This window comes from Myxocyprinus asiaticus, chromosome 25, assembly GCF_019703515.2.
Source record: "Myxocyprinus asiaticus isolate MX2 ecotype Aquarium Trade chromosome 25, UBuf_Myxa_2, whole genome shotgun sequence".
Taxonomy (NCBI): domain Eukaryota; kingdom Metazoa; phylum Chordata; class Actinopteri; order Cypriniformes; family Catostomidae; genus Myxocyprinus; species Myxocyprinus asiaticus.
The window spans coordinates 3,586,530-3,611,973 of NC_059368.1; the positions used below are offsets into that span (position 1 = coordinate 3,586,530).

General features: G+C 37.1%; 1 protein-coding gene across 3 annotated transcripts in view; it reads left to right on the forward strand.

The window, feature by feature from the left end:
• The window catches only part of LOC127415541 (exostosin-like 3), a 42,606-nt gene that overhangs the window by 9,259 nt on the left and 7,903 nt on the right, over nucleotides 1-25,444 (forward strand). For 2 of the 3 annotated variants that reach the window (XM_051654316.1, XM_051654315.1), the window contains exons 2-5: nucleotides 5,789-8,386; nucleotides 9,505-9,632; nucleotides 11,614-11,758; nucleotides 12,220-12,348. In XM_051654316.1, coding sequence (XP_051510276.1) covers nucleotides 6,257-8,386; nucleotides 9,505-9,632; nucleotides 11,614-11,758; nucleotides 12,220-12,348 — 2,532 coding nt within the window. In that variant the 5' untranslated portion in view covers nucleotides 5,789-6,256. Of the gene's footprint in view, nucleotides 1-5,788; nucleotides 8,387-9,504; nucleotides 9,633-11,613; nucleotides 11,759-12,219; nucleotides 12,349-17,038; nucleotides 19,622-25,444 lie in introns of those variants that run through there. The other variant, XM_051654314.1, reaches the window with a different exon arrangement.

Sequence of the window (25,444 nt, forward strand, 5' to 3'; positions counted from 1 at the left end):
CAATTGTTTGTTGTTATGGTTGTTCTTGATAAGCGGTGCTTTGAGATCGATGCAATAATCCATGTAACACAGAGGAGAAAACGGGTGTGCACGATAAAATGCACACAGTTTAATCGCGATAAAAATAGAAAGTGGATGCACGTGGAAAAATGCACACAGTTGAATCGCGATAAGAGAATAATACGGAAAAAACCTGATGCGTGATGAAAAATGGCAGAGATTAAAGATTAAAAGCTGAAAACAGATAGATAAGCGATGCTAAAAAAAAAAGCTAGCAGGCTACAAAGACAGACTTGAGCTAGAAGCCAGCCACTTGCGTTGTATTTAGGGATGCACCGCACCGATACTGAAGCTTTTAGACGGATCAGGTATCGGTCCGACGAACTCGATCCAAATCCGATACTGTGTGTTAGTCATGTTCGTTACTGTCAAGCTCCAGAAATGACATAAAAGAACCATAAAAACACCATTAAAGCAGATCATATGACTCGTGCATTTTATTCAAAGCCGCTTGAAGACGTGTGATAGCTCTGTGAATCACAAAAGGCTGTGTTTATTAAGTAAATATATAGTATGCACAGCACCAGCGCATTAGTGAATGCTGCTGCTCTGTTCACAAACTCACGCACAGGCTGGTGATGCACTCATGGCTATTTTTAGCCTTCACAGCGGTGCGCAATATTTGAGCGCTACTTAAGAACAGCATCTCCGATGTAGATGCTCAATAGTTCGGTTCACTTATAATATGCATTTAGAACGGCACCGGAGGAGCATTTTACCAGAATTTGAATAAGAAATGAATTAAACTACTGTGAACTTGCCTACAAACAGACACATACAGGACTTCCTGGAGAGTTCAGAATGTCAAAATAAAAGCGTGAGGGTTTAAAAAGTGCACGATTTAAATATATTACTGTTGTATTTAAAATTAAAGTCAATAATATTAATAACAATTTATTATTATTGTCGTCATTAGTATTTGTTTACATTTTATAACAATATTTAAGTTGAATGGGTTCCAAAAAATAACTGTGTGAATGAAAAGTGGACTGATGCCTTACAACTAAATTGAACACAAGAGATCTGAATTCTTTAAAGTTCAGATACAAGTTAATAAAATAAAAAATAAAACACTGGTTTCTTTTCTACTGAAGACTTGAAGACTGGAATTCCTGTTAATTTTTTCTGCTACATTATCCAGTATACTAGTTAATAATAAAGTGTTTCTTAATAAGCTATACATTTATATTGAAATAATGTGCAGTTAGAGGTTTGTGTTTCTTTACATATTAAAGAGTACTCCCAATTAATTCCACACAATAATGTAAAGATATTCTAAACTGATTATGCAAAAAAAACAACACTAGTATCGGCTTGGGATCGGTATCGGCCGATACTGAGATTTCTGATATCGGAATCATATCGGAAGAGAAAAAGTGGTATCGGTGCATCCCTAATTGTATTGACCAGAGAAATTCTACTAAAAATCTTAATTTGAGTTCAGCAGATGAAAGAAAGTCATACACATCTGGGATGGGTGAGTAAATGATGAGAGAATTTTCATTTTTGGGTGAACTATTCCTTTAAGTCTGTATGAATTTCTCTCTTCTGTGGAACACAAAAGGAGATATTAGGCAGAATGTTAGTTCCGGTCATCATGCACTGTCACTACATATTTTTTTCTCCATACAATGAAAGTGAATGGTGACTGAATCTAACACTTTCTCCTTTTGAGTTCCAATGTAGAAAGAAAATCATAAACGTTTGCAAGTGATTACAGAATTTCTATTTCTGTTGGCCTACAAATCAATCCTCACCAGTTACATTAAAAATGGCCATTTAATGTTGACAAAAATGCATTGAAAATGTTATGAAGTCCTGAGAGAGAACCTTGCTTATAGGCTATAATATTTATATTAAAGATAAAATATTCAATATTTTCATATTATGCATATTATTAATATTATACGTAGTATTTGTATTACTATATTATTTTTATTTATGTATATTTGTACATATTTTTTAAATAGACTGATTCACATGTCAGAGAAAATACCTGTATAGGTCAGATGGAGCTCTGGAGAGATTAACAGGTGTTTAAGAGTTTCTTTTCACCCTGCAGTTGATTCTCAAGCTTTCAATGACCTGCAAGAGGGAGGGAGAGAAAGAGGGACATGGAAGAGCTAATTTACTCGTGCAGATTCTGGAATTACAGTTTGATACAAACACAAGATTATTGATTTGATTTGTTCATCTGTATGGTTTGGGTTTTCCAGTGCTCAGCTACATAATCAAATAAACATCAAAAGAGCATTATTTAGTGTCGTCAAGCGCATGTTCTGCATGTTTAAGAGATGATCCAGGTGTCTGGATCAAAATGATGCTGTACAGTCCCGGCAGAGTGTTTCAAATGCGGTGGTGTGCAGCATCCTCTGCTATATAGCGCTCAGAATTGAGTGTGCAAATTACGTTCAGCAGCGATTTTGTTGGTGTGTTTGTTTCGTTGCCTTATCTGCATAATTTCATTAGTGAATTGGGCGCTAAACCAGCGCAGAGAGCGAGTGCAAAAAAGGCACTTTTACCGGCCATGGGTGTGCCAGAATGTGCATATGCCACCCAAAACGTCAGTTTGTAAACCCAAATGAAAACCTTTTTGATGATTAATAATTGTGTGTAGTGGTGTAAAAATCCTTTGATAGGCCTATAATGCTCAATCTTCGATTCATCAGTAACGAAATTTTATAATCGATTGCAATGACCATAATAATACCCAATGTGTAATCTTCTCAGATTACACGCGTTCTCTCACAACAGATGCGGAGCGTGAGACTGAGGAACAAAGCATGCTCTTTCAATTAAGAAAGTTTATGCCAGGGTGTGCTGAGTGACTCCAGCCAGGTCTCCTAAGCAACCAAATTGGCCTGGTTGCTAGGGAGGGTAGAGTCACATGGTGCAACCTCCTCGTGGTCACTATAATGTGGTTCGCTCTCAGTGGGGCGTGTGGTGAGTTGTGCGTGGATGCTGCGGAGAACAGCGTGAGCCTCCACATGCGCTATGTCTCTGTGGTAACGTGCTCAACAAGCCACGTGATAAGATGCACGGATTGACGGTCTCAGACGCGGAGGCAACTGAGATTCGTCCTCCGCCACCCGGATTGAGGCGACGCCACCACGAGGACCTAGAGCGCATTGGGAAGTGGGCATTCCAAATTGGGGAGAAAAGGGGAGGAAAAAAAAAAGTATGCTACTGAGTTTGAATTTCTGCATCATTATTCATAATTGCGTGTCCCAGTATGAGAAAAATAAGTTAATTGTTGTTCTTTGCTTCCCCAATCATGATATATTATGTATTTTATATGGAATATTTGGAGAATAGACATGAAAAGGTTCAGTAACGTGTAGGCCTGTCGCGATTATTAAATAACCGTCTGATCGCAGTTATTTGATCTAACCACAACGCCGATTTATTGGGCATTCAAATTACAATCACATTTTAATGCCCAAATAAGGGAATTTTAAGCAAATATACTGTATAAATGCCATGAATGGCGCATTTGTGTGTCATTCAGTTGAACTCCGAGTCCGAGCGTCACTGAGCCGCACGGCGGAGGTCAAGCAGCTCCTGTCCGGAAGAGCACCTGAAGCGCTCTGGTGCGCGCGCTGTCAGCAGAGGCTCGTGCCAAACTCCCGCGAAAATATAAACAAACACGTATAAACTGTTATAGGTGAATGCAAAGAAATCCGGTTTCACTTTAAATGATTGTGCAAAGGCAAATGTTCCTGGTTCATACACGCAGTGACACAGAGGAGGATACACACGTACTCTATTTCTGTGGAGTGATAAAATGATGAAACGAAATCTCGAAGGTTTTGCTTCATGAGAAATAAGTGCTTGTGGGTTTAATCAGAGCATTAAAATAATGTGTGAAAGTGAAGAAATGAGGAAAGACATTTTTTACTATTGCATAATATATATATATATATATATATATATATATATATATATATATATATATATATATATATATATATATATAATATATAATTATGTTTTTTTTTTATTTACATTTAACAAGTGTAAATGTTAAATTGACCAAAACTAAGGTTGACCAGAAAGAGAGAGATATTTTAAGTATTTAGAAATATTTTGATATTTAAAACATTGTTTTTCATGTTGTGTCTTCCTATTAGATTGCCCTCCAGTTTGTTAGCGGTTTCTCATATTGCTTGACTCCTGCAACAGTTTTTCATCTCTAAAATGGTCTAAACTGGGTTCTCCCTATCGCAAAAATGTAGCCACGGCACACAATGTATGAATTTCTTCCTTTTTAAAAACCTTGTAACTCAACTTACACTTAAAGTGAAGTTTTCCTAACCTTAAGAAACACTAGGAAAATGGAAGCTAAGGGGCTTTATGCAACACTTAAAGGTTTTTAAGGGCATACTTAGGTAAAAAAATAAATACTTAAGGGAAATAGGAAGGGATTGTGACTTTTTAACTATAAAAACCTTCAATTAAAACTTAAGGGTTATTTCCTGCAACACCCTTAAGTTTAAGAGAAATTTTAGGGTGATCTTAAGGGAAAATTGCACTTAAGGTGCTTTATGCAACTGGACACTGATTCTTATCACAATATACGACACATTTGTTCTTTGTTTTTCTGAGAGTGTGAGTTCTGGATGATTGATTCGGTGTGTGAGCCAGGCAGTGGTTTGATGGAAGTGTGTGATTTGTCTCTTTTCTATCTTGTTCAGAAGTGTTGACCATGTCAAAATCTGTACCATTAAAGGAAAAATTAGTCCACATTTCTTCTCATCCAGAGATAATAAAGCTCTCTGAAATCTTCAATGACTTTTACTCATGGCTGCACTGGTAAATCAAGTGGAGACGATTTAGTCACTACAGGCGATTCACATGTTTTTTTCTGTGTACGCAGGCCTTATGGAGTGTTTGCTCTGTGGGTTTGTTTTAGAACAGCTGCTAAGGCTTGGAGCTAGCTGTCAACATACCAGATAATGTGTTCAGTGAATTGGACAAGGCTGTGAGGTCATTCACAGCACTGGCAGAGAGTTTCAAATCTTTCAAATGGGTGTGAACTGTTCTCTGTGACACTGGGTACAAAAAGAACTCTTGTCAATTGCATATGTTAAAATGCATGTATTGCACCAAATGCAACATTATATGAATATGATATGGCTTAGACTGGCCTGCGTCTGTTTACATACAGCTATTTAATTAACACTGTGTATTTCAGATCTCAAACATTTATACTTCTGGGTTCAATCCTGGGAACTATTCTGATCAATTTTGCATCTCTTTTATCATTCTTTAGTAGTTACATTTTTAAATAATCAGTCAGGATTGGACTAATTTAGAAATGAAGACAAAGCTCAGAAGATTTTTTTGGTACAGGAGAAAACGAGTCCGCTTCCCCCCAAAACATCTGTACTACACTCTGTCAACAGATCGACAGATGGATAGATATTCTACTAATCACTAATTGGAACATCGATTTGGGAGTCTTTTAGGCTTAATGAAGATTGATGTGTCCTCAGAATAATGAATTGCAGAGTCATTTCAGATTAGAAGAATTAATCTAAATGATTAGCAATGTAAAGTGTATCATACCAATCCTAAATTAAAAAGTTTTTCAGATTTTCTGTTTACAGCATTGATAATATCAGATCATAAAACCAAGGAATTTCTTTTTTGGAGCTTGTTGCCATTGCTTTTAAATGACAGATTACAAATTAAATGCAAATAACTGACTCTTCCTTCTGTTTTACAGATTGAGGAACATTTTAAAGGCTGTTGGATGGCATTTCTTCAGGAGTTTATGACACACTATGGCCACTTTGTGAGTCCCAATAATGGAAGAGTGACCGGGGTTGGTTATAATGCAGCAAAGAAAAATGCAGTCCAGTCATGCATCATTTGGCGATCTTAATCAAGGGCCCTCTATTTTCACTGATGCCCTGGACCCTCTCTCTTCTCTTGGATTGTATTAAAATCGAGTTACGTCTAACAACAAGAAAGACAGTACTGTTTATCGACAATATCATGTCACAACAAAGATGAAATTTCCTTTTAGATGTCCCAGTTAAAACAAGGACACTGGTCACTTATGTTAAGAACCTAAACTCTGGAAAAGAGTCAAACTCAAAGGGTGCACAAGACGGATGAGGTTGCAGTATGGCAGCTGAATTTCCCCAATGGCAACATTCACGTATGTGGTTCAGAGGAGAGTGACAGTTGCATGATGCAGCGAAGTGGAGGCATCGTCGGGAACAGCCTGCGGCGGGTGCGACTAACCTGGCTCAGTTTCATGCTTTTCTTCATCTTGGTCTTCTTTCCTCTCATTGCACATTACTACCTCACCACAATTGATGAGGCAGGGGGACCAGATAAGCGCATTTTTGGGCCAAGACCTGGAGGAGAGCTGTGTGAAGCCAAGCATGTGCAAGACCTTTGTCGAATCCGGGAATCCGTTAGTGAGGAGCTACTTCAACTGGAGGCAAAGCGTCAAGAGCTCAACGGCGAGATCGCTCGACTTAACCTACGCATTGAGGCCTGCAAACGTAGTATCGACAGTGCCAAACAGGACTTACTGCAACTTAAGAATGTCATCAGCCAGACAGAGCACTCTTATAAGGAACTCATGGCACAGAACCAGCCAAAACTGTCTTTGCCAGTTAGACTTCTTCCAGACAAAGATGATCCGGGGTTCCCTCCTCCAAAATCATCCCAAAACTGTCGTTTGCATACTTGTTTTGATTATGCAAGATGTCCTCTTACATCTGGTTTCCCTTTCTATGTTTATGACACAGGATCCTATCCTTGGGGTGAAAAGTTGGACCCTCTTGTTAAACAAGCCTTTGCATCATCTGTCAAAAGCAGTGTATATATGACCGATAATCCAAACATTGCTTGTCTCTATGTAGTGCTTGTTGGAGAAATTCAAGAATCACCCTCTTTACCCCCTTCCTCACCCTCAGAACTTGAAAAGCAGCTCAAGGCATTGCCATATTGGAGGTTGGACGGTCACAACCACCTGCTGGTCCACCTGTCTAGAAAGTCTTTGACACAGAACTTCTTGTACAATGTTAGCACAGGTCGAGCAGCAGTAGCACAGTCTATCTTTTTTGAACGTCAATATAGAGAGGGTTTCGACATGGTAGTGTCTCCTCTAGTCCACGCACTGTCTGAGCCCAACTTCCTAGAGGTGCCTCCACAAGTCCCGGTAAAAAGAAAGTATCTCTTCTCCTTTCAGGGAGAAAAGGTTGAGTCTTTGAGGAGCAGTTTTCTTGAAGCCCCACCACAGTCCTTTGAAGAGGAAATGGAAGGGGATCCACCAGCTGACTATGACGATCGCATTATAGGCACACTTAAAGCTGTACAGGACAGTCACCTAGACCAGGTTTTTGTAGAGTTCACTTGCAAGAATCAGGCCAAGCCTAGTTTGCCAGCAGAGTGGGCATTGTGTGGGGAGCGTGAGGATCGTTTAGAGGTACTAAAGGTCTCTACTTTTGCCCTGGTGATATCTCCAGGTGATGGACAGCTGGTGGCATCCGTAGGCTGTAGCATGAGACTTTTTGAGGCCTTGGAAGTTGGGGCAATACCGGTGGTTCTTGGCGACCACTCAAAGTTGCCCTACCATCACCTCATACACTGGAGTGAGGCAGTTATTATGGTACCCAAGCCTCGTATTACAGAGTTGCACTTTCTGTTGCGCAGTATCTCAGACAATGACCTTCTGGCAATGCGACGGCAAGGTCGGTTTCTTTGGGAGACATACTTCTCTACCTCAGAGAGCATCTTCAGCACCATCCTGGCTAGTATACGAACCAGCATTCAAATACCAGCAGCACCCATACGTGAGGAGCCTGCCCAGGAGATCCCACACAAAGCTGGAAAGTTGGCAGGAACCGACGCTAACATGGCTGACAATGGAGACCTGGATCTGGGGCCTGTTGAAGTTGAGCCCCCTTATGCTTCGCCCCGCTTCTTGCGTAATTTCACCTACACTGCTGCTGATGTCTATCGCACCTGGAATCGTGCACCTGGCCCGTTCCATCTATTCCCACATACTCCCCTGGACCCTCTACTGCCCTCAGAGGCCAAGTTTCTGGGGTCAGGGACTGGTTTCCGCCCTATCGGTGGAGGATCTGGGGGATCTGGAAAAGAGTTTCAGGCTGCTCTAGGAGGAAACGTCCCACGGGAACAGTTTACCGTGGTCATGCTTACTTATGAACGGGAGGAGGTTCTTATGAACTCACTGGAGAGGCTAAATGGCCTTCCTTATCTCAACAAAGTGGTGGTAGTTTGGAATTCCCCCAAACCACCTTCCGATGACCTCCTCTGGCCAGACATTGGGCTACCCATCGTGGTAAGTACACAATATTTTTGACCATATGTCTTCAGTCCTAGGTACTAAAATATCACATAGACACGAGGCTAGAGTGTATTTTCTGTTTCTGTGTGCAGTTTCGTCTTGCGCATTTTCGAGCACTCAGCTTTTCAAAGTATATTTTTTTGACCACAAGCCCATATGGAAGTCTTTGACATGTGTACTACGTCTGCCTTGTGATACTGTTTTAGCACAGGGTGAATTCTAATCGAAAGTGAGCATCCTTATGCCTTACTCATTACGAAGGTGAGAGCCCTCGAAGTGGGTACTCTGAAGGGAGCATTGCATTACTATATGAATCTACCCTTTGCTAACGGCCTTGTGTGAAGGGATTGAGCTGCTCAATTGCGTTTGGAATGACCCTTTGAGTAAAACCGGAAAACCAAAGTATACTGTGGCCTTTAGGAGTTAGTAACCACCCAGACTACCCTAGTAACTGCATAGCAACATGCTAAAAACTATAGAAGAACACCTTAGCAAATGGATAACAATGCCCTGACAACCACCCACAGCACCCTAGCATCCTGGTTGTGAGTTCTACATCGGCAAACACCACTCACAGAAAAAAATAAAATTAAAAATAAATTATATAAATATATTATTTAGTATTCTCAAAGGCTTAAAAGTGATAGACCAACACAACGTTACATTCAGCAGTAGATTTGGTCTGCTTGCTCTGCTGTCTTTGAAGAATAGCTTTCATGTCTTCAGGGCAGCAAGCCAAATTAGTTCTGGTTATATGAATGGAAACAGAGCCGTATTAAGTCCACAGTAAAGTTATGCTTCTGAAATTAATACCCAAATAGAATGCTGAAGTAACCCAAGTTTGTTCTTCCACCTTTATTAGTTTCATCTTTAAGAAGTAGTTTAGAACTTTGAAATTGAGGACATGGATTGGGTTAAAAAGTTATATATAAGAACTAGCAAGTAATTTTAAGTACTGTTGCACAAAGCCTTTATTCAAAACTTTCCCAGAGTTATGATCAGTAGTTGTTGCACAAGGTCATGTATTTAAAACCTTTTAATGCCATATTGTACCCCAGCAGTAGCTCACAATATGGCACATTGAGATAACAGATGGCTTTTTTTCTCTCCAGGTGGTACGTACAGAGAAGAACAGCTTAAACAATCGCTTCATTCCCTGGGATGCAGTCGAGACTGAGGCTATTTTGTCTATCGATGACGATGCCCATCTGCGACATGATGAAATCATGTTTGGGTTCAGGTGAGTGTTTTGGGAGACTTAGATCATAGCATAGTATGTTTATTAGGGCTGGGCAATATATAAAGTATTCACAATATATTTGCGATGATTTTAATGAGCTTTTTATTTTGCCTTTAAGTTTCTAAAGAGCGTGTTATTAGACTAGTTTTGTAATCCTTTCTTGTCAGAGATGTTTTAATAGGATCTGAAATATTGCTTAGTACATCAAGCAGTTTTAATTAAAACAATATTTGTTTTGTTGAAATGGTGTTATATATATATATATATATATATACACACACACACACAGTATATGCATTATAGCAAAGTAAATTCAGTCTTTTGAAATAAGTGTTTATATAGCAAAACTTCTGTGAAAACAACTCCCCATGATGTCATTGCTATGGACTAAAGTATGTTTATAAAGAGTAAATGTAATTCTATGGAGATAGGAAAGCAAAATATTTCTATTAGTGGTTTTTTTTTAAAGAATGCCATTTCTAGTATGATCAAAAGATTTAGGAAAACGTGTGGTTTTCAAATATGTTTGCCAATATAAATGTATTTGTTGAGATGAGTTGTGTTTTGGTGTGTATAACGGCAGTTCCTGCAGGGGTTTGGCATTCAGTCATTAGTGATGGGGAGAGTTTAAACGAACAGCTGCAAAACAGCTGGAATTTAAAGCATCGGATCTGATAAAGTCAGATAAAGTCAGTTGAAGAAAACTCCTACTATCCATCCCTTCTGTGAACCTCTATGTGTAGGTGCAGGTTTTAAAAATATTAAAGATGAACAAATAGTGGAAGGATTAGATACGTTTTTCTCTGCCTTTTTCAGGCCTTTGTTCTGGGGTGAAAGTGGTTAGTGATCTTCAACACAAACAGCATGATCAGTACATTTTAGTTTATTTAAACACTGACTTGTTGATTAGTGAGGCTGGATTAGTTATGACTAATGAGTTTATCTGTAATTGTTTCTTAGTTTTTTTTTTCTATGTATTACTTTTTAGCAGAGGTTCCTTAAAGGGGATGTATTTAGAGGTGTATCTTTGCTCAGAGGGTTTTAGTGTCTCAAATGCATCTTTAAATTCATCCCTTTTAATGCACTTCAGTCATAACCATCAAAACACAGATTTTTGCAACAGATTAATTGCCTTTAATAGTATATTTCAAAATAGTTAATGACTTTAAATAACCTGCTTTGAGGTAATAATATTTTATATTTTCTCTTTTTTATTTGTTATATGTCTGTTAATTGGGCTATTGAAGGGCAGTGCTTAGTGTCAGTATAGTATATTGTTAAGAAATTGACTGATTGGTGTGACATGGCCCTAAACCAGCTTAATTACACTGGGCTTCCTTAAAGGGGCAGTCACACTACACTTCGTGCTCCATTCACTCCCATTCAAACGCATCCGAATGCAGCAGAGTGGAAACGCAAGCTCATGCAGAGAAATTTCATACTACGCTGCGTACCACAGTTCAAGCTCGGTGAACTCTGAACCGTACGACCAATAGGGGACTGAAACATCACACACTGACCTCTTGGCTCAGTTCAAATGATACTTATTTCAAAGCTGCAACATTTATTGTTGCAGGAAAGTGTGTAGACAATATATTTAAAAAATGTTAATGTAATATTTTTTGTTTTTTGTGATATATTATTTACTTACACCAGAAGTCCTCCCACGTGACATCATATCCTGGTCCATTGCATTGTATGAAAAAATTTCACATTCTCAATGCCTATTGTGACCGCCCCTTAAGACCGATTAGTTGATTAGTCGTTCAGACAACCCACTGACTACTCGATTTAGAAAATAGTTTTGCACATCCCTAATAAATACAGCCTAAATAATTGGAATATAGTACTTTGGTTTGTGCTAAATATCTTAAGGAATACATTTGTTGTTAAGGGAATATTATAATAAGAGCACTTGCATATCCTTGCCGTCTTGCTCCAGTTTGGATCACTCTCATCTCTTTCTCTCCTCCGCTCTCAGGGTGTGGCGGGAGGCCAGAGACCGGATTGTGGGGTTCCCGGGAAGGTTTCATGCTTGGGACGTAAACCACCAGTCTTGGCTCTACAATTCCAACTACTCTTGCGAGCTCTCCATGGTGCTGACGGGTGCCGCCTTCTTCCATAAGGTGAAAATTAACGTTTGTCCACTTTGAAATTTCCACAACCTGAAAATGTCTTATTAGAGGTTAATGTAGTTAAACACAGGTAACATTAGTTTATTTGTGTTATTATTTATAATTAGTTTGCCTTAGGTTATATGATTTATATATAAATAAAAAAACATGAATTGATTCACATTAAATTAACTTTGTAAAAATAATCTGTAAAAAGGTTTTTAATATGTTTGAGATAGTAAATAGCAGCTTTTCCTGTCTGTTCCTGTAACAATTTCCATTTAGAAATTTCCATTTAGAAACTTGACTTTTCATTACTTCTCATTGTTGATAAACCAAAATATAAGATGGTACTTTATTTCTCAGATGAATACAGCATCGTACCATACAGCATCATATGGCACATTGAAGTGCTTTTCATTTTTTTATTGTGTTCATTTTTATTAATATCCGTCATTTTTGCCTCTCCTCAGTATTACGCGTACCTCTATTCATACGTCATGCCTCAAGCCATCCGTGACATGGTGGACGAGTACATCAACTGCGAGGACATTGCCATGAACTTCCTCGTATCACATATCACACGCAAACCCCCCATCAAGGTGAGTGGGCTGTTAGAGAAAAGCTTCACAATGTAATTTTGGCACATTCAAGGACTTATGAGACCAATTTGCAGTTTCTTGCTCAGTCATGCCATTTTTCAGCCTTACACAGAGTCCTGACCAGTGTGATGTGATAAATCATATCTCCTCCATGTTAATTTGTGTTTTGGTCCAAACCAGCCGCTACCATGTCAAGCATGATGACATTTTGTCGAGTGCTTGGTTTCTATTTATGTTGCGTTATACTAGGTAGCCTCGCCCACAGTGAAATCCCCAGAGCTATACATTAAACATCAAAAATATTCTGATTGGCTGTGTTTTTGACATGTCTGTGTCAGTGCTGGAGGTAACCTAATTGCAAAGTAATTAATTACTGTAGTCTAATTACTGTTTAGTAGAAACAAGTACTGTCACACATTTAAATTTTCTTTAATCAGATCACAGTTACTGACTTATAATATGCTGTTTACATTTAAAACATGAATTATGTTCATATGGATGTATGTCTGTTTGTGTTTCTGTGACAACTGGAGTGCTTGCACCCCGTTTTGAATCATTTTAAGGGAGAAGTTTGTGGAGCCAAGTGTATGATTCGCGTGCGACAATGACACATTGCAAAAATCATTTTCTTAATTAGTATTTTTTGTTTTGTTTTCCAGTATAAATATCTAAACATTCATAAAACAAGATACATGTAGATATTTTGTCTTGTTTTCAGAGAAGTCTAACAAACTTTAGTGAGGCTTATGATTAAAACAACAACAAGAAGAAAAAAATGTCAATGGGATAAGAAAAAAAATACATTTTCCAATGAGGTAAGAAAATAAACTTATTTCAAAGGGAAAACAAGTTTGTTTTTTCACCCCATTGGCAGATTTATTTTTCTTGTTTTATCCTCCTGTGTAGTGCGTACACGTGTGAACGTTGTATTTTGGCTTATACGCAATGCATAATTTAAATTCCTTTAAACCAACTGATCTCAGTTCAGAAGACTCTGTGCTCTCAGTAAAGGGTTAAACTTTAGACGTACGGAGTCATGTGACAAAAGAACGTGGCGCCGATCACAGCGGAGTTTGTCTTTGAGAGAAATGCCAACAAAGCTACATCTGGTAAGAAACGTTATTACGTTTTTACAAAAAAACCTGTTTGAGTCAAAAGACTAAAGCCTCTAGTTTCATACGATGTGCCATTTAAAAAAAATTAGCGATTTATCGCGAACCGGCACAATGTACACAATTAGGGCTGCAACTAACAATTATTTTGATAATTGATTAATCTTCGATTGTTTCTACGATTAATCGATTAATCGGATGAAAAACAAATGAGATTTTATGATAAAGGGCGTAAGGATTTGGTTTGATTTACATTACTGAATTCACTATTCTATACTCTCACAAAACTTTGAACAAAGCCTGAATCATGAAAAGTTAAGATTGATGATTATTATTAATCTTTCAGGACATATGCAAAACAGTTCCTTTACTTGTAAAACTAACAAAAAGTGCTCATCATTAAAGAGTAAAATGATCCATCGGTCATGGAATGGGACAAAAAAATCAGCCCAGCAGAGGGAAATAGTGACACGAGAATAGAAATATTAACAATTCTGCCCAACTGAAAAATACATTATTATATTAGATACATATGCTTGTACACTGACACTGATTACATACATTTAAGTATTTTAATATTATAGTTTTTTAAATAGTATTTTCACTGATTACATGTTTCCAAAGTATTCTTTTAAAAAAAATGTGTATGCTTATCCAGTAAAATAATGTTTGCCATAGGATAAATTTACTAGTGATCAAATATCAGCATTATTATACATTATATTCAGCATTACATACAGTTTAATGTAGTACAATCATTTGTAAACCCTGTGCAAATTCACTCTCGTGCTGAAAAGACTCATCCCGGTGCTCACTGTATTACATGTGCTTACATGAGCAGGAGAAAAATACACTTTAAAAAGCGGCACACCATGACTGCTGAGACTTCAGTCTGATATCCATGAAAGCTGCTCAACTGATTACACTGAAACTGAAATCGTGGTATGATGTTGGACAGTTTAATTAAAATAACTGTGCAGCACTCCCTTTCTCCATTGCGATCGGTTTGATTGACGCGGATGCACATGCTCGCTTACTCATTAGAGTTTAACAGAGACTTGCTTGCAGTAAGAACAAAAAGTTTTGCGAAATATGCAGCTGATTTTGAATTCATAACATGTTTACATTATAAAACATAGAAAATAGCAGTAAAATATTGTGATGCGCTGGAGAGAAACAACTCTCATGCATCAAACAGCACAAGCACTCTGTCAACACACCTGACGCAGCAATCGCTCCACATTAAACTGTATGCTTATTATGATCTTCTTTGAAGTGTTTATAAAGTGCTCTTTTTACTAATTTTACTAATTATATTTGATCACTTTTTCATCATTTTGGCCACATTTTGGAACAAATCAGTGTATTTAATCAATACATAAGATATTATATTTCATACAGTATTATTATTTTTGTTACATATTTATTGTCAAATTGCATATTTTGTACTATTTACAAGTATTTACATTGATTTGTTGAACACATGCTAAAACTGGTACTGTCTCTTTAACAAAAAACGGCATTTCTGTAAACAACGCCTTTAAATGAGCGCATGTTAACAAGAGAGGACTCGAATGGCTTTATCTCATCTGTGCAATGCATGATAAGAATTAAATGTTTTTTTGTAGTTGTTTTCGATCAACAACTGACTGTAAAGAACAGAAAGGTTATTAAAGAGACAGTATTCAAAAACAAATGGGTTAAATGGATCTCGACTTGGACACATTACACGGAACAACTTTTACTCTCAACACGCTGTAAAAGGATCTCGCTGCTGAACACTTGCATGGGAAAAACAATATTTTTACCCACCCCTACTCAGAATGCCGACACGGTTTACCATGCATAATTTTATTAGCCCATGTTGTTACAGGCAAATTATATAGAACAGTGAAATCGCTCACAGAAACGTATTACTTCTCCATCTTGCCTGCAATCACTCGAATCCAGTGTCGCATTAATTGCCTGGAGACGGATGACGTAAGCTCCTCTGTCTTCACTCTCATATGTAGTCGCTTGTCATTTGTATAAAGTTGACATTTTTTTCCAACTTGTCTTGTCGCTTCCCACAGTGATCTCTGTCACCAACGGTCGCAACAGCTCGTGTCATCGGAAGTCACTGTGCTCTCATTGAAAATGAATGGGATCACGTCGCTTCATTGCAAGATGCCGCTTGCGGTGTGGACGGGGCTTTACAAATCAAAAAGGGAAATGCACACAGCAGTTACACTCGGGTCTCAGGAGGTTAAGCATTACGTTTACTAAATTATCCGATTTCTCTGAAAACAAGACTTAGTATCATATGGCATTTTGCTTGTCAGGTAAATATATCTTTTGTAACAGTTCAAGGATGGGCAAGGAGGAGGCGGGAACCGGCTGAACAGTAAACATAAAGTTTTAATGTCAAACTTAACTTCAAACAAACATAAATGAAACAGACACACATGCAACGTGGCCGCGTGCGTCTCTCTCTCTCTCTTGAACTGGTGCCTCCAGCTCCCCTTTATCTCGCTCTCCCGCTGATCAGCTGATTCAGTGCTGGCCGTGCTCCATCACGGCCCAGCCACACCCTCCTCCTCGTCACAATCTTGTTTTAAGAATATTTACATATTTTTTACTGGAAAACATATAAAAAATACTAAGTAAGAAAAATGTTTTGCAGTGCAAGAGGAAGTAGGAAAATGTAAAAAGATAGTAACTTGAAAGTACTTAGGAATCATTAAAGTCAGTAATCTAATTATAATTTTACAGAAGTAATTAATAATTTGTGGTGTATTACTTTGAGTAACTTACCCAACACTGGTTTGGGTCATATTTCACACCAAAATTCATTAAGATTTGCATTGAGCATTATTTTCATGACAGTTTAGCACATTTCACCCAGGTTCTCATTACCGTAAGGCAAAGAATAAAGTGAAATGTGACCTGGACATTATTTATTTATTTATTTATTTTTGGAGATTCATTTGTTATTGTTTGGCCTTTTTATTGCATGTCCAATAACCAAACCTAAAGTTAAATGCAAAGTACCTGTCCAGGGTTGAAACTGAACCTTCTTTTCCAGTTTGATTCTTGTGTTACAACAGAATTGATTTTCAGAGGGATTATACAGCAGGATTTCGGGAAGCTTCAAAAGCCTTTGATATTCTAAATTTCCATTTTCTGAAGCTTATGAATTAACGGTATAATGAAATTTGATGGATTTTCAGTGGCATTATTAGTCTGGTCTCTGGCTGATTGTGTCCCAGCGGATTATAGAAATCAATTACGTTCCTGTTATTGTGACTGAAAAGCCGACAGATTGAAATGGGAAATCAAACTACATTAATGAATGAGATGATATTTTGTTATGAAGTTAATAAGATGCTCTGTCCGTCATCTTTAGATGAAGTAGATTTAAAGGGAATACTTCACTCCAGAATTCATTTTTTTTTTTCATCATTTACTCACCCTCAAGTCACTCCAAATGACTGACTTACTTCCATGAAACACGAAAGAAGTTAGGCCTTAGGGAAGCTATTCCTTTAACAGCTGATCTTTTCATCAACATTTTTTTCTTCCTGGCGTTCCCCTCTCAGGTGACGTCCCGTTGGACTTTCCGCTGTCCTGGATGTCCGCAGGCTCTGTCGCATGACGATTCGCACTTCCACGAGCGCCACAAATGCATCAACTTCTTCGTAAAAGTCTACGGATACATGCCGCTGTTATACACTCAGTTCAGAGTCGACTCCGTACTCTTCAAGACGCGACTGCCCCACGACAAGACAAAGTGTTTTAAATTCATTTAGCAGAGTGGGGACGGAAACAAGCACAGAAATCTGACGGAAAACTGACATAGGATGGTGTCTCGCTGGGGACATGAAGGAAATTAAAGCTTTGTTGTAAATATCAGAGTATTTTACATGGAATTTGTTTTCCTTGAAGTCAAGGGAGAACAATTACAGAAATTGTCAGGCGTTTTTAATGTTCACTTGTGCGTGATCCATCGGCAACCACTACAGGCTTTATTTGCACCACTTTTAATGATCGACGGAAAATTACGTGGATGTCTGCAACTGGGAAACGTAAACGGATATCAAACAAACATTTTGATCTTGTTATACTGACTAAACATGCAGAGTTACAGGTAAATGGTGGCTGTTTTTAATGACATATCTGAGAATTATCGAGAAATATGGAATGGCTGAGGTGTCATCGCTGTAAACGATTAATCTTTTTATTTTTACTTACTTTCCATATACTCTCTTGTATAGAATGCACTGATGGTGATGTTATTTTTTTACGTGTGTGTGTGTGTGAGATGTCGGTGACTAAACGTCACTAATACCCGTCAAGTCGTTGTTGATCATCAGTAAGAATAGCACAAGACTAAATCAGTTTATTAGTGTGAACACAACAATACCAAACATCACTGCATAGGAATAGCACCAGATCAAACCACTGAATGTTTTAACCTCTGTCACAAACATACCAGAAAATAAAATGTCTGTATATAACCTCTTCAGTACGCTGACGGAATAAGGAATTCAACACCTTTTGCTGGATAATCACGTCTTGTTTGTGGTGACTTAAGAGATCATATGATTTCATTGGTGAATCTCACAAATATACGTTATCATATATCACCCCAAAATCAGAAGAAAAATAATACATATTGGCTTTCATGAAGAAAGATGTCTTGCGTTGTTACATTATTTTCATGACAGTTATGCACATTTTCCCCCCCGATTCTCATTACCATAATGTGACTTTTTTACTTTTAAGGATTATTATTTTAATTTTATTTTTGTAATTACCAGTATTCTCAGTGGTGATTCTCATGATCATTACTGTAAATACTCAAAAAAAAAAAAAAATCAAATCAACACAAATTTGAAATAATACCATGATTTATAAATACTTAACAATTAGAAAAATTATAATTATTTAATGGGGGAAATGACAGTCATTTTTGTTTTTGCAGTGAAGTATTTGCAATTATTATTTATTTATTTTGTAATTTCTATTATTCTTAATGTTGATTATCATTACATTATTGTTACTGAAAGTACTGATGGAAATAAATTACTAATACTTTTTTCCTATTAAATGAAGTTTATTATTCAATATAAATTGCAGTCCAACAAGTAATACCATATTTTATAAATACTTTACTATTGAAATAATATAATTATTATTAATTTTTTTTATGGGGGAAATGTTCTTAGTTGCCATGCCAAAATATTTACTGCAAAATTCACTGGAAAACAAATAGTCCTTAAATGGTCTTTAAAGACCTGTTTTCTTTATGCTAAATATAGCTTCCCCATAAAATGAAGCCCATTTCTTTGGACTATAAGACTGTTTGCATTGTGACATTTTCATGACAGTTATACATATTTACAGCTCTAATTCACATTACAATAATGTGACTGACTGAACTTTTTACTTTCAAGCATTTTTGTAATTCCCAATGTTATCAATGGTGATTCTCATTAGATTATCATTACTGTAAGTACTGAAAAAAATAAAAAAACACTTTTTTTTCTTTCATTTAAATCAACAAAAATGTAATGCAGCCCAACAAATAATACCATAATTTATTAATACTTTACAATTTAAATAATACATTATTTTTTAGGAAGTAAATGTGCTTAATTGCTATTAAAATTAAAATTATTTAATTGTCCTAAAAAATACGGTAGTTTATGTGAGAAATGAAGCACATTTTGGGACAAATACAGAAAGTCTTTAAGACTATTAAGTTTGCATTGTGACATCATTTTTTTATTACAATTAAGCACATTTCCACCACAAATTCACGCTAATGTAATGTGGAAAAACTGTCATTACTGTTATACTATTTTGCTATTTAAATCAGCATAAATCAGATTCATTACAACAAATAATGCCATGATGTATACGCTTTACAATTTAAATTATATATTTTATTTTTGCAAGACTGTAGTATGGAATTTGGGAGGGGAAATGTGCTTGATTATTATGAAAACAACATATGCAAAACAAAAAACCTTAATAGTCCTGGCTTCATTTCATTTCTCTCCAAGAGAAAGTTCACCCAGGAATGTAAATTTTGTCATCATTTACTGACTATCATATTTTTCCAAACTCTTATGACTTTGTTTGTTCTGTGGAACACAAAAAGAGATGTTAGAATGAAAGCCTCAGTCACCATTCACTTTCATTGCATTGTTCTTTATATGATTAAAGTCAATGGTGACTGAGGCTTTCATTCTGTCTAACATCTCTTTTTGTGTTCCACAGAACAAACAAAGTCATATGAGTTTGGAAAAATATGATAGTCAGTAAATGATGACAAAATTTTCGTGTTTGGGTGAACTATCCGTTGAAAGCAAAATATAATTTCCTATTCTTGTTTTCTCTTGATGTTGGGGTGAAATATGACCCGGACATGTTCTTGACAGTTTTCATGAGATTTAACATCATAGTGTGAATGAAATAAAAATATTAAGCAGACAGTTCAGTGTGTGAGAGATATAGGTATGACTACAAACTGAAGTCTGTACATGTTTTGAGTAATTAGCACAGTAACTGTAATGAGAAGTGCATACAATTTCGCTGTCAGGATTCAGAAAATTTGCTTCTCTCTCCTCTAAATGGTACATGTATTTTTTTCTGTGCCAGGATGTTTCTTGCGGCATCTACTGCCAGCCTGATTTCAACCTCGAGTTGACAAAACTGTCATGCCTTTTAGAATATTCAGCTTGACTATTTTTACCTCTTTGGTTAATTCATGATAGCTGTCTCGACATGTTTGACAGGTACGTGGAGGAAAAATTGCTCCACAATTGTAAATTAATGAGTTTTTTTAAACACAAAAATTTAGCTCTGTTTCCCTCAGTTTAATATGAATGATCAAGGATGGCTTTGTCACATGTCCATTGTTTATCGTGTATACATCTGTTGAACGGTCAGGAATTGATGTTTGTATTTTGTGAGTTTTTTATTTTTTATTATTATTATTATTGTGAAGACTGCATGGGCTTTGGATTGGACCATAAATGACGACATAAACAATCTGTAGAAAAGTGTTGAATGCCAGCAAAAGTTAAAACTGACAACTTCTTCAAACACACTAATAAACCAGCCAGTGCCATTGTCTCTTTCATTATGATGGAAATCTCAAATAATCAAACAACCATGTTTACTAATACTGGAAAGTCCGAATTGATGTAGTATAATTTTAACAACTTAAGTTTGTTGCATTGAACCAATTAAACAAAACGATTTCAGTCATCATCACTCAGAAGTGTTCCCTAAGGGGGGCCTGGGTAGCTTAGCTGGTATTGACGCTGACTGCCAACACTGGAGTCACGAGCTCACCCCTGGAGATCTCCTAAGCAACCAAATTGGGCCGGTTGCTAGGGAGGGTAGAGTCACATGGGGTAATCTCCTTGTGGTCGGTATATTGTGTGGTTCTCGCTCTCGGTGGGGTGCGTGGTGAGTTGTGGGTGGATGCCGCGGAGAATAGCGTGAAGCCTCCACATGCGCTGTGTCTCCGCGGTAACGCGCTCAACAAGCCACGTGATAAGATGCGTGGATTGATGGTCTCAGATGCAGACGCAACTGAGATTCGTCCTCTGCCACTCGTATTGAGGTGTCACTACGCCACCACGAGGACTTAGAGCGCACTGGGAATTGGGCATTCCAAATTGAAAAAAAAAACAAAAATAAAACGTGTTCCTTGAATGGCAGTTATGTAACATTTTACATAACTGCAAAATGTTAACCATGGCAGGCAACTATAGGGAAAAAGTGGAACAATATCAGTAAATGTAGCAAGCCGGATTCAAACATGTCACATATGCGCTAACTCCTAATCCACAGCACCGAGAGTTAAATAAATGTTTTGTAAAAAAAAAAAAAAACTGCTGTTCATCACTTTATTCAATTGGGTTGTATAGATTGCTCAGAATCATGTCAAATATTGAATCAAAATGTTGTCCAGTGTCATTGTTGGGGAAATGTTCCTCATTTGTAAGTTGCATGGAGAAAAGAATCTGATAAATGTAAATGTACATTATAGTTTTTCAAGCAACAAGCTACTCATAGAAGTTTAACTACAGTGAAGCTATGCTTATAGAAGAGTTAGCCCAATCTCATGAATATTACATGACTGTGGCGGTGTTTTTGCAAATGAGATGTCGACTCGTGTGCTCTTCAGGACTCGTACCCCAGTCCTTTGCATCGCAAATGCAACGCTCTATCAGTCAAGCTACCGCACAATTTGATCACACTCGAACTAGCTTGTAAATGTAGTTGGTTATGTAATGCAAATGTTAAAATGCATCCCCTTACAATTCATGCGCTTTAGTAAAAGTGTTTAGATGTCATAAGAAATCTTTCATACAAGAGTTTAAGAACTAAACCAACCAGCTCCGGGGGTGAATCACAAACAACATTACAAACTATGATTTGAAGCAACGTTTTTCATAAGGAAGTGAACTTAATGGAAAAATATAAAAATGTTGATTATAAAATAACAATATATTTTACTTTTATTGAAAAATATTCAGATATTTACAAATATATCAGTAGTTTGAGAGTGTAGTGAGAGCGACTCCATTGCATCATTCACAGTGTCTCATGGAAGCGGGCGGTTACTGCAGAGCTCTTTTGTCGTGCTTTGTTGCCTGCGATTCTCTTGATTGGTGGATCTTTCTCTTCAGGATTAAAAATGAAGCCGAAATTCGGGAGCTTGAGTAGCTCAGCGAGTAAAGACGCTGAATCCCACCCCTGGAGTCGTGAGTTTGAATCCAGGGCGTGCTGAGTGACTCCAGCCAGGTCTCGGTTGCAAGGGAGGGTAGAGTCACATGGGGTAACCTCATCGTGGTCGCTATAATGTGGTTCGCTCTCGGTGGGGCACGTGGTGAGTTGTGCGTGGATACCGCGGAGAATAGTGTGAAGCCTCCACAGGTCTCCACGGTAACGCGCTCAACAAGCCACGTGATAAGATGCGCGGATTGACGGTCTCAGACGCGGAGGCAACTGAGATTAACTACGCCACCATGAGGACTTAGAGGGCATTGGGAATTGGGCATTCCAAATTGGGGAGAAATAACATGGACTGATGGCTTCAGCAGAATTAAATACCATCGGTTAACAACTTGGAGCTCATAGTAGCTCTGTCTTTAAAGATTTATAGGTTATCATTAAAAATCTGTTCCCCTGTGGTAAAAACATTAATGGGACTTTTACTTCTAGAACCAGACTGCTGCGGTCTATTAGGCTTTCTTGACAGCTGGTTTCATTTGCCTCTGGCTAAGGTGGGTCTTTAGCTTAGCCACAGTAGGTGTTGAACATTCGGAAACTGCAACCTGTAATCAAACACAGACTTCAACTGAACGTCTCTCTCAAACACACTGATGAGAGAGTTAAACCAGCTGTAAACCAGCCCAACATGAAATTAAACCCTCCCTTATGATGACACCTTCATAGCACCCAGGAATGTGGCAGTAACATGGTACCATGATACTAAATGATTACAATATTCACGTAACATGGTTTTTACAAAATAGCATGCTATCATTATGGTACATGGCCAAAAAACTGGTTGTACCATGTCATAATGAGCAACAAAAATGGGGTTTCCCGGCTCTTTGAATAGTAACATGCGCAGATGGACGTTGCATTAGTCGCATGTGTTTGCAGCACCCTCGAGAAACCATGATATTAATGCAGGCAGAGGGAGAGAGATCGCATTACAGTACAGACATTAAACTGTGCTGAAATATGTTTCACCTCGCCTCAACCAGGGCTCTGTTCCAAACACCTCCCATCTTTACATTAGATAACACTATATCAAAGCAAGTGTCACCTGCTGCTGGAGCTTTTCTTGGAATGAACATTTTTTAGCCATTTTTGCTCAATGATTTAATTAACTGGTGTAGCAGTGATTTCTAGTGTATGTATGTTAGTTTCTTTCAAGTTCACACATGCATAATTCAGCACATTAACTATGAACATGTTCTACTAACATTTGACAAACACAAAGTGTCACAAAATGTTTTTGACTTTATATTGAGCAGTATTGTTTTAATCAACGTGAAACAGAATTCACAGCAGAAATTACTTATGTAATGTGATGTATTTCCATTGGTATTGAGTCAATTGTGATTACATGACTTTAAAGGAGTAATTCACCCAAAAATGAAAATACTTTCATTATTGATAGAATTTTTATTTTTGAGTGTACCTTCCCTTTTAGTCTGCATTTATTAGCTCAACTCTGGTGCTGTTGAAACGACACAACAACAAACTTTGGCTGCTTCTGGCGATAACCTGATGAAATGTGTAACGTAAATGGTGATTAAACAGCCTTGAGCAAATCTAGATTGTTTGGTGTTTTATTTTTCATCAAACACCAAACAAAACAAATCTTCATCCAAAAGTCAACTCAATAATAATACACTTAGAAAATCTTTTGGGCATCTTATCCAAACACTCTATAATTGTGATCTACTAGTTAATCAGCCAAATAGAGTCATTTTGGATCCTGCTTTGTGATGTGAATGTTGCCATTTTTTACATCCACAAACTTGCGGACACTTCAGTTCATTAACACCTTCTAGATAAGGAGCCAAATATCTTCAGAGCCAGGTAAATAAAGGCCAGAGGTCATATTTTCTGCAGGAATCGCAGGACAAGGTCTCTCAGAGCGGTGCGCAGAGGCTCGTTGTTGACAGATGATGTGCATGTCATCTTCCTCCAGTTGAATGAGCACATCCTCGGCTTGCAGGTGAAGAATATGACCTTCTGCGGTCTCCTCTACCTTCACTTCCATGATGCCATTCTACAAACAGACACGCATGTCACTCATCCAGCACTTATTCTTTAATTCGTTTCAAAGAGAAAGTGTGGTCTTGGACTGCTGTAATTTCCATGGAAAATCACTAGTGCGGGTGTTTGGGTGAATGTCAGGAAACCTGTCAGATTGGACCCCAAAATCAAAAGAACGAAATAAGAAAATATATTTTGGATAAAGACAATGAAGCCTCTTTTTTTTTTTTTTTAAGCACCATTTACAAATTATTATTATTATTATTATTATTATTATTTATTTTTTGCATTTTGATATTTTTATGACAACTGGACATATTTCCCCTTCAAAATTCTCCTTACTCTAATGCAAATAAATAAATTGTAAATTATCTATACATTATGGTATTATTTGTTTTATTGCCTTCAATTTATGCAGATTTTAATTTAAAACAAATATTTGTACTGAAATACTGTAAAACGACTAATGAATTACAGCAATGATTCAAATGCATTAATCTTAGGGTTGGGGATAACATGCTAATTCTCATGTAAATAATGCAAAAATGCATTATGCAGTGATGTTTGAAATTATTGTAAACAAATATAAACATATATTTTAATATATTTTTCACATAAATCTAGAGCATATTCAGAAAAAAAAATACCCCAGCAAAAAAAGAAAGAAACTGAGACGCTGAGCATTTTGAAAAATAATTTTAAACTTTACATGTCGACATCTAGCAGAGGCTCTAAAATTTTATCATTACATCATTATATATTATACTAATAGTATTCAAATGAATCTGTTAACTAAATAAATAAATGATTTATTTTACATGTTAAAAGACCAAAAATCGAAATAGCCCTAAACAATAGGCCTAATTTACTTAAAATATAAAAGTTTCTTCCCAACTTTTGTAAAATGTAAGTTTTGTTTAGGGTGTTAAATATGACCTGAACATATTTCTGATGAGATTTTCCTTTTAATTAGTCCAAGACAACATGATATGTGTGAAATTAATCTGGGAATTCATTTGTTTTAATCTGCCTATTCTTGTTTATTAGGAAAGCACACATAAGAGTATTTTGAAAAATAATAAAAGTGGAACTTTATATGTCAACATCTAGTAGAGGCTCTAAAAAAATTAATCATTTTTTAAAATGAAAAATGCTTATTTAAAAATAACAAAACATTCTCATTA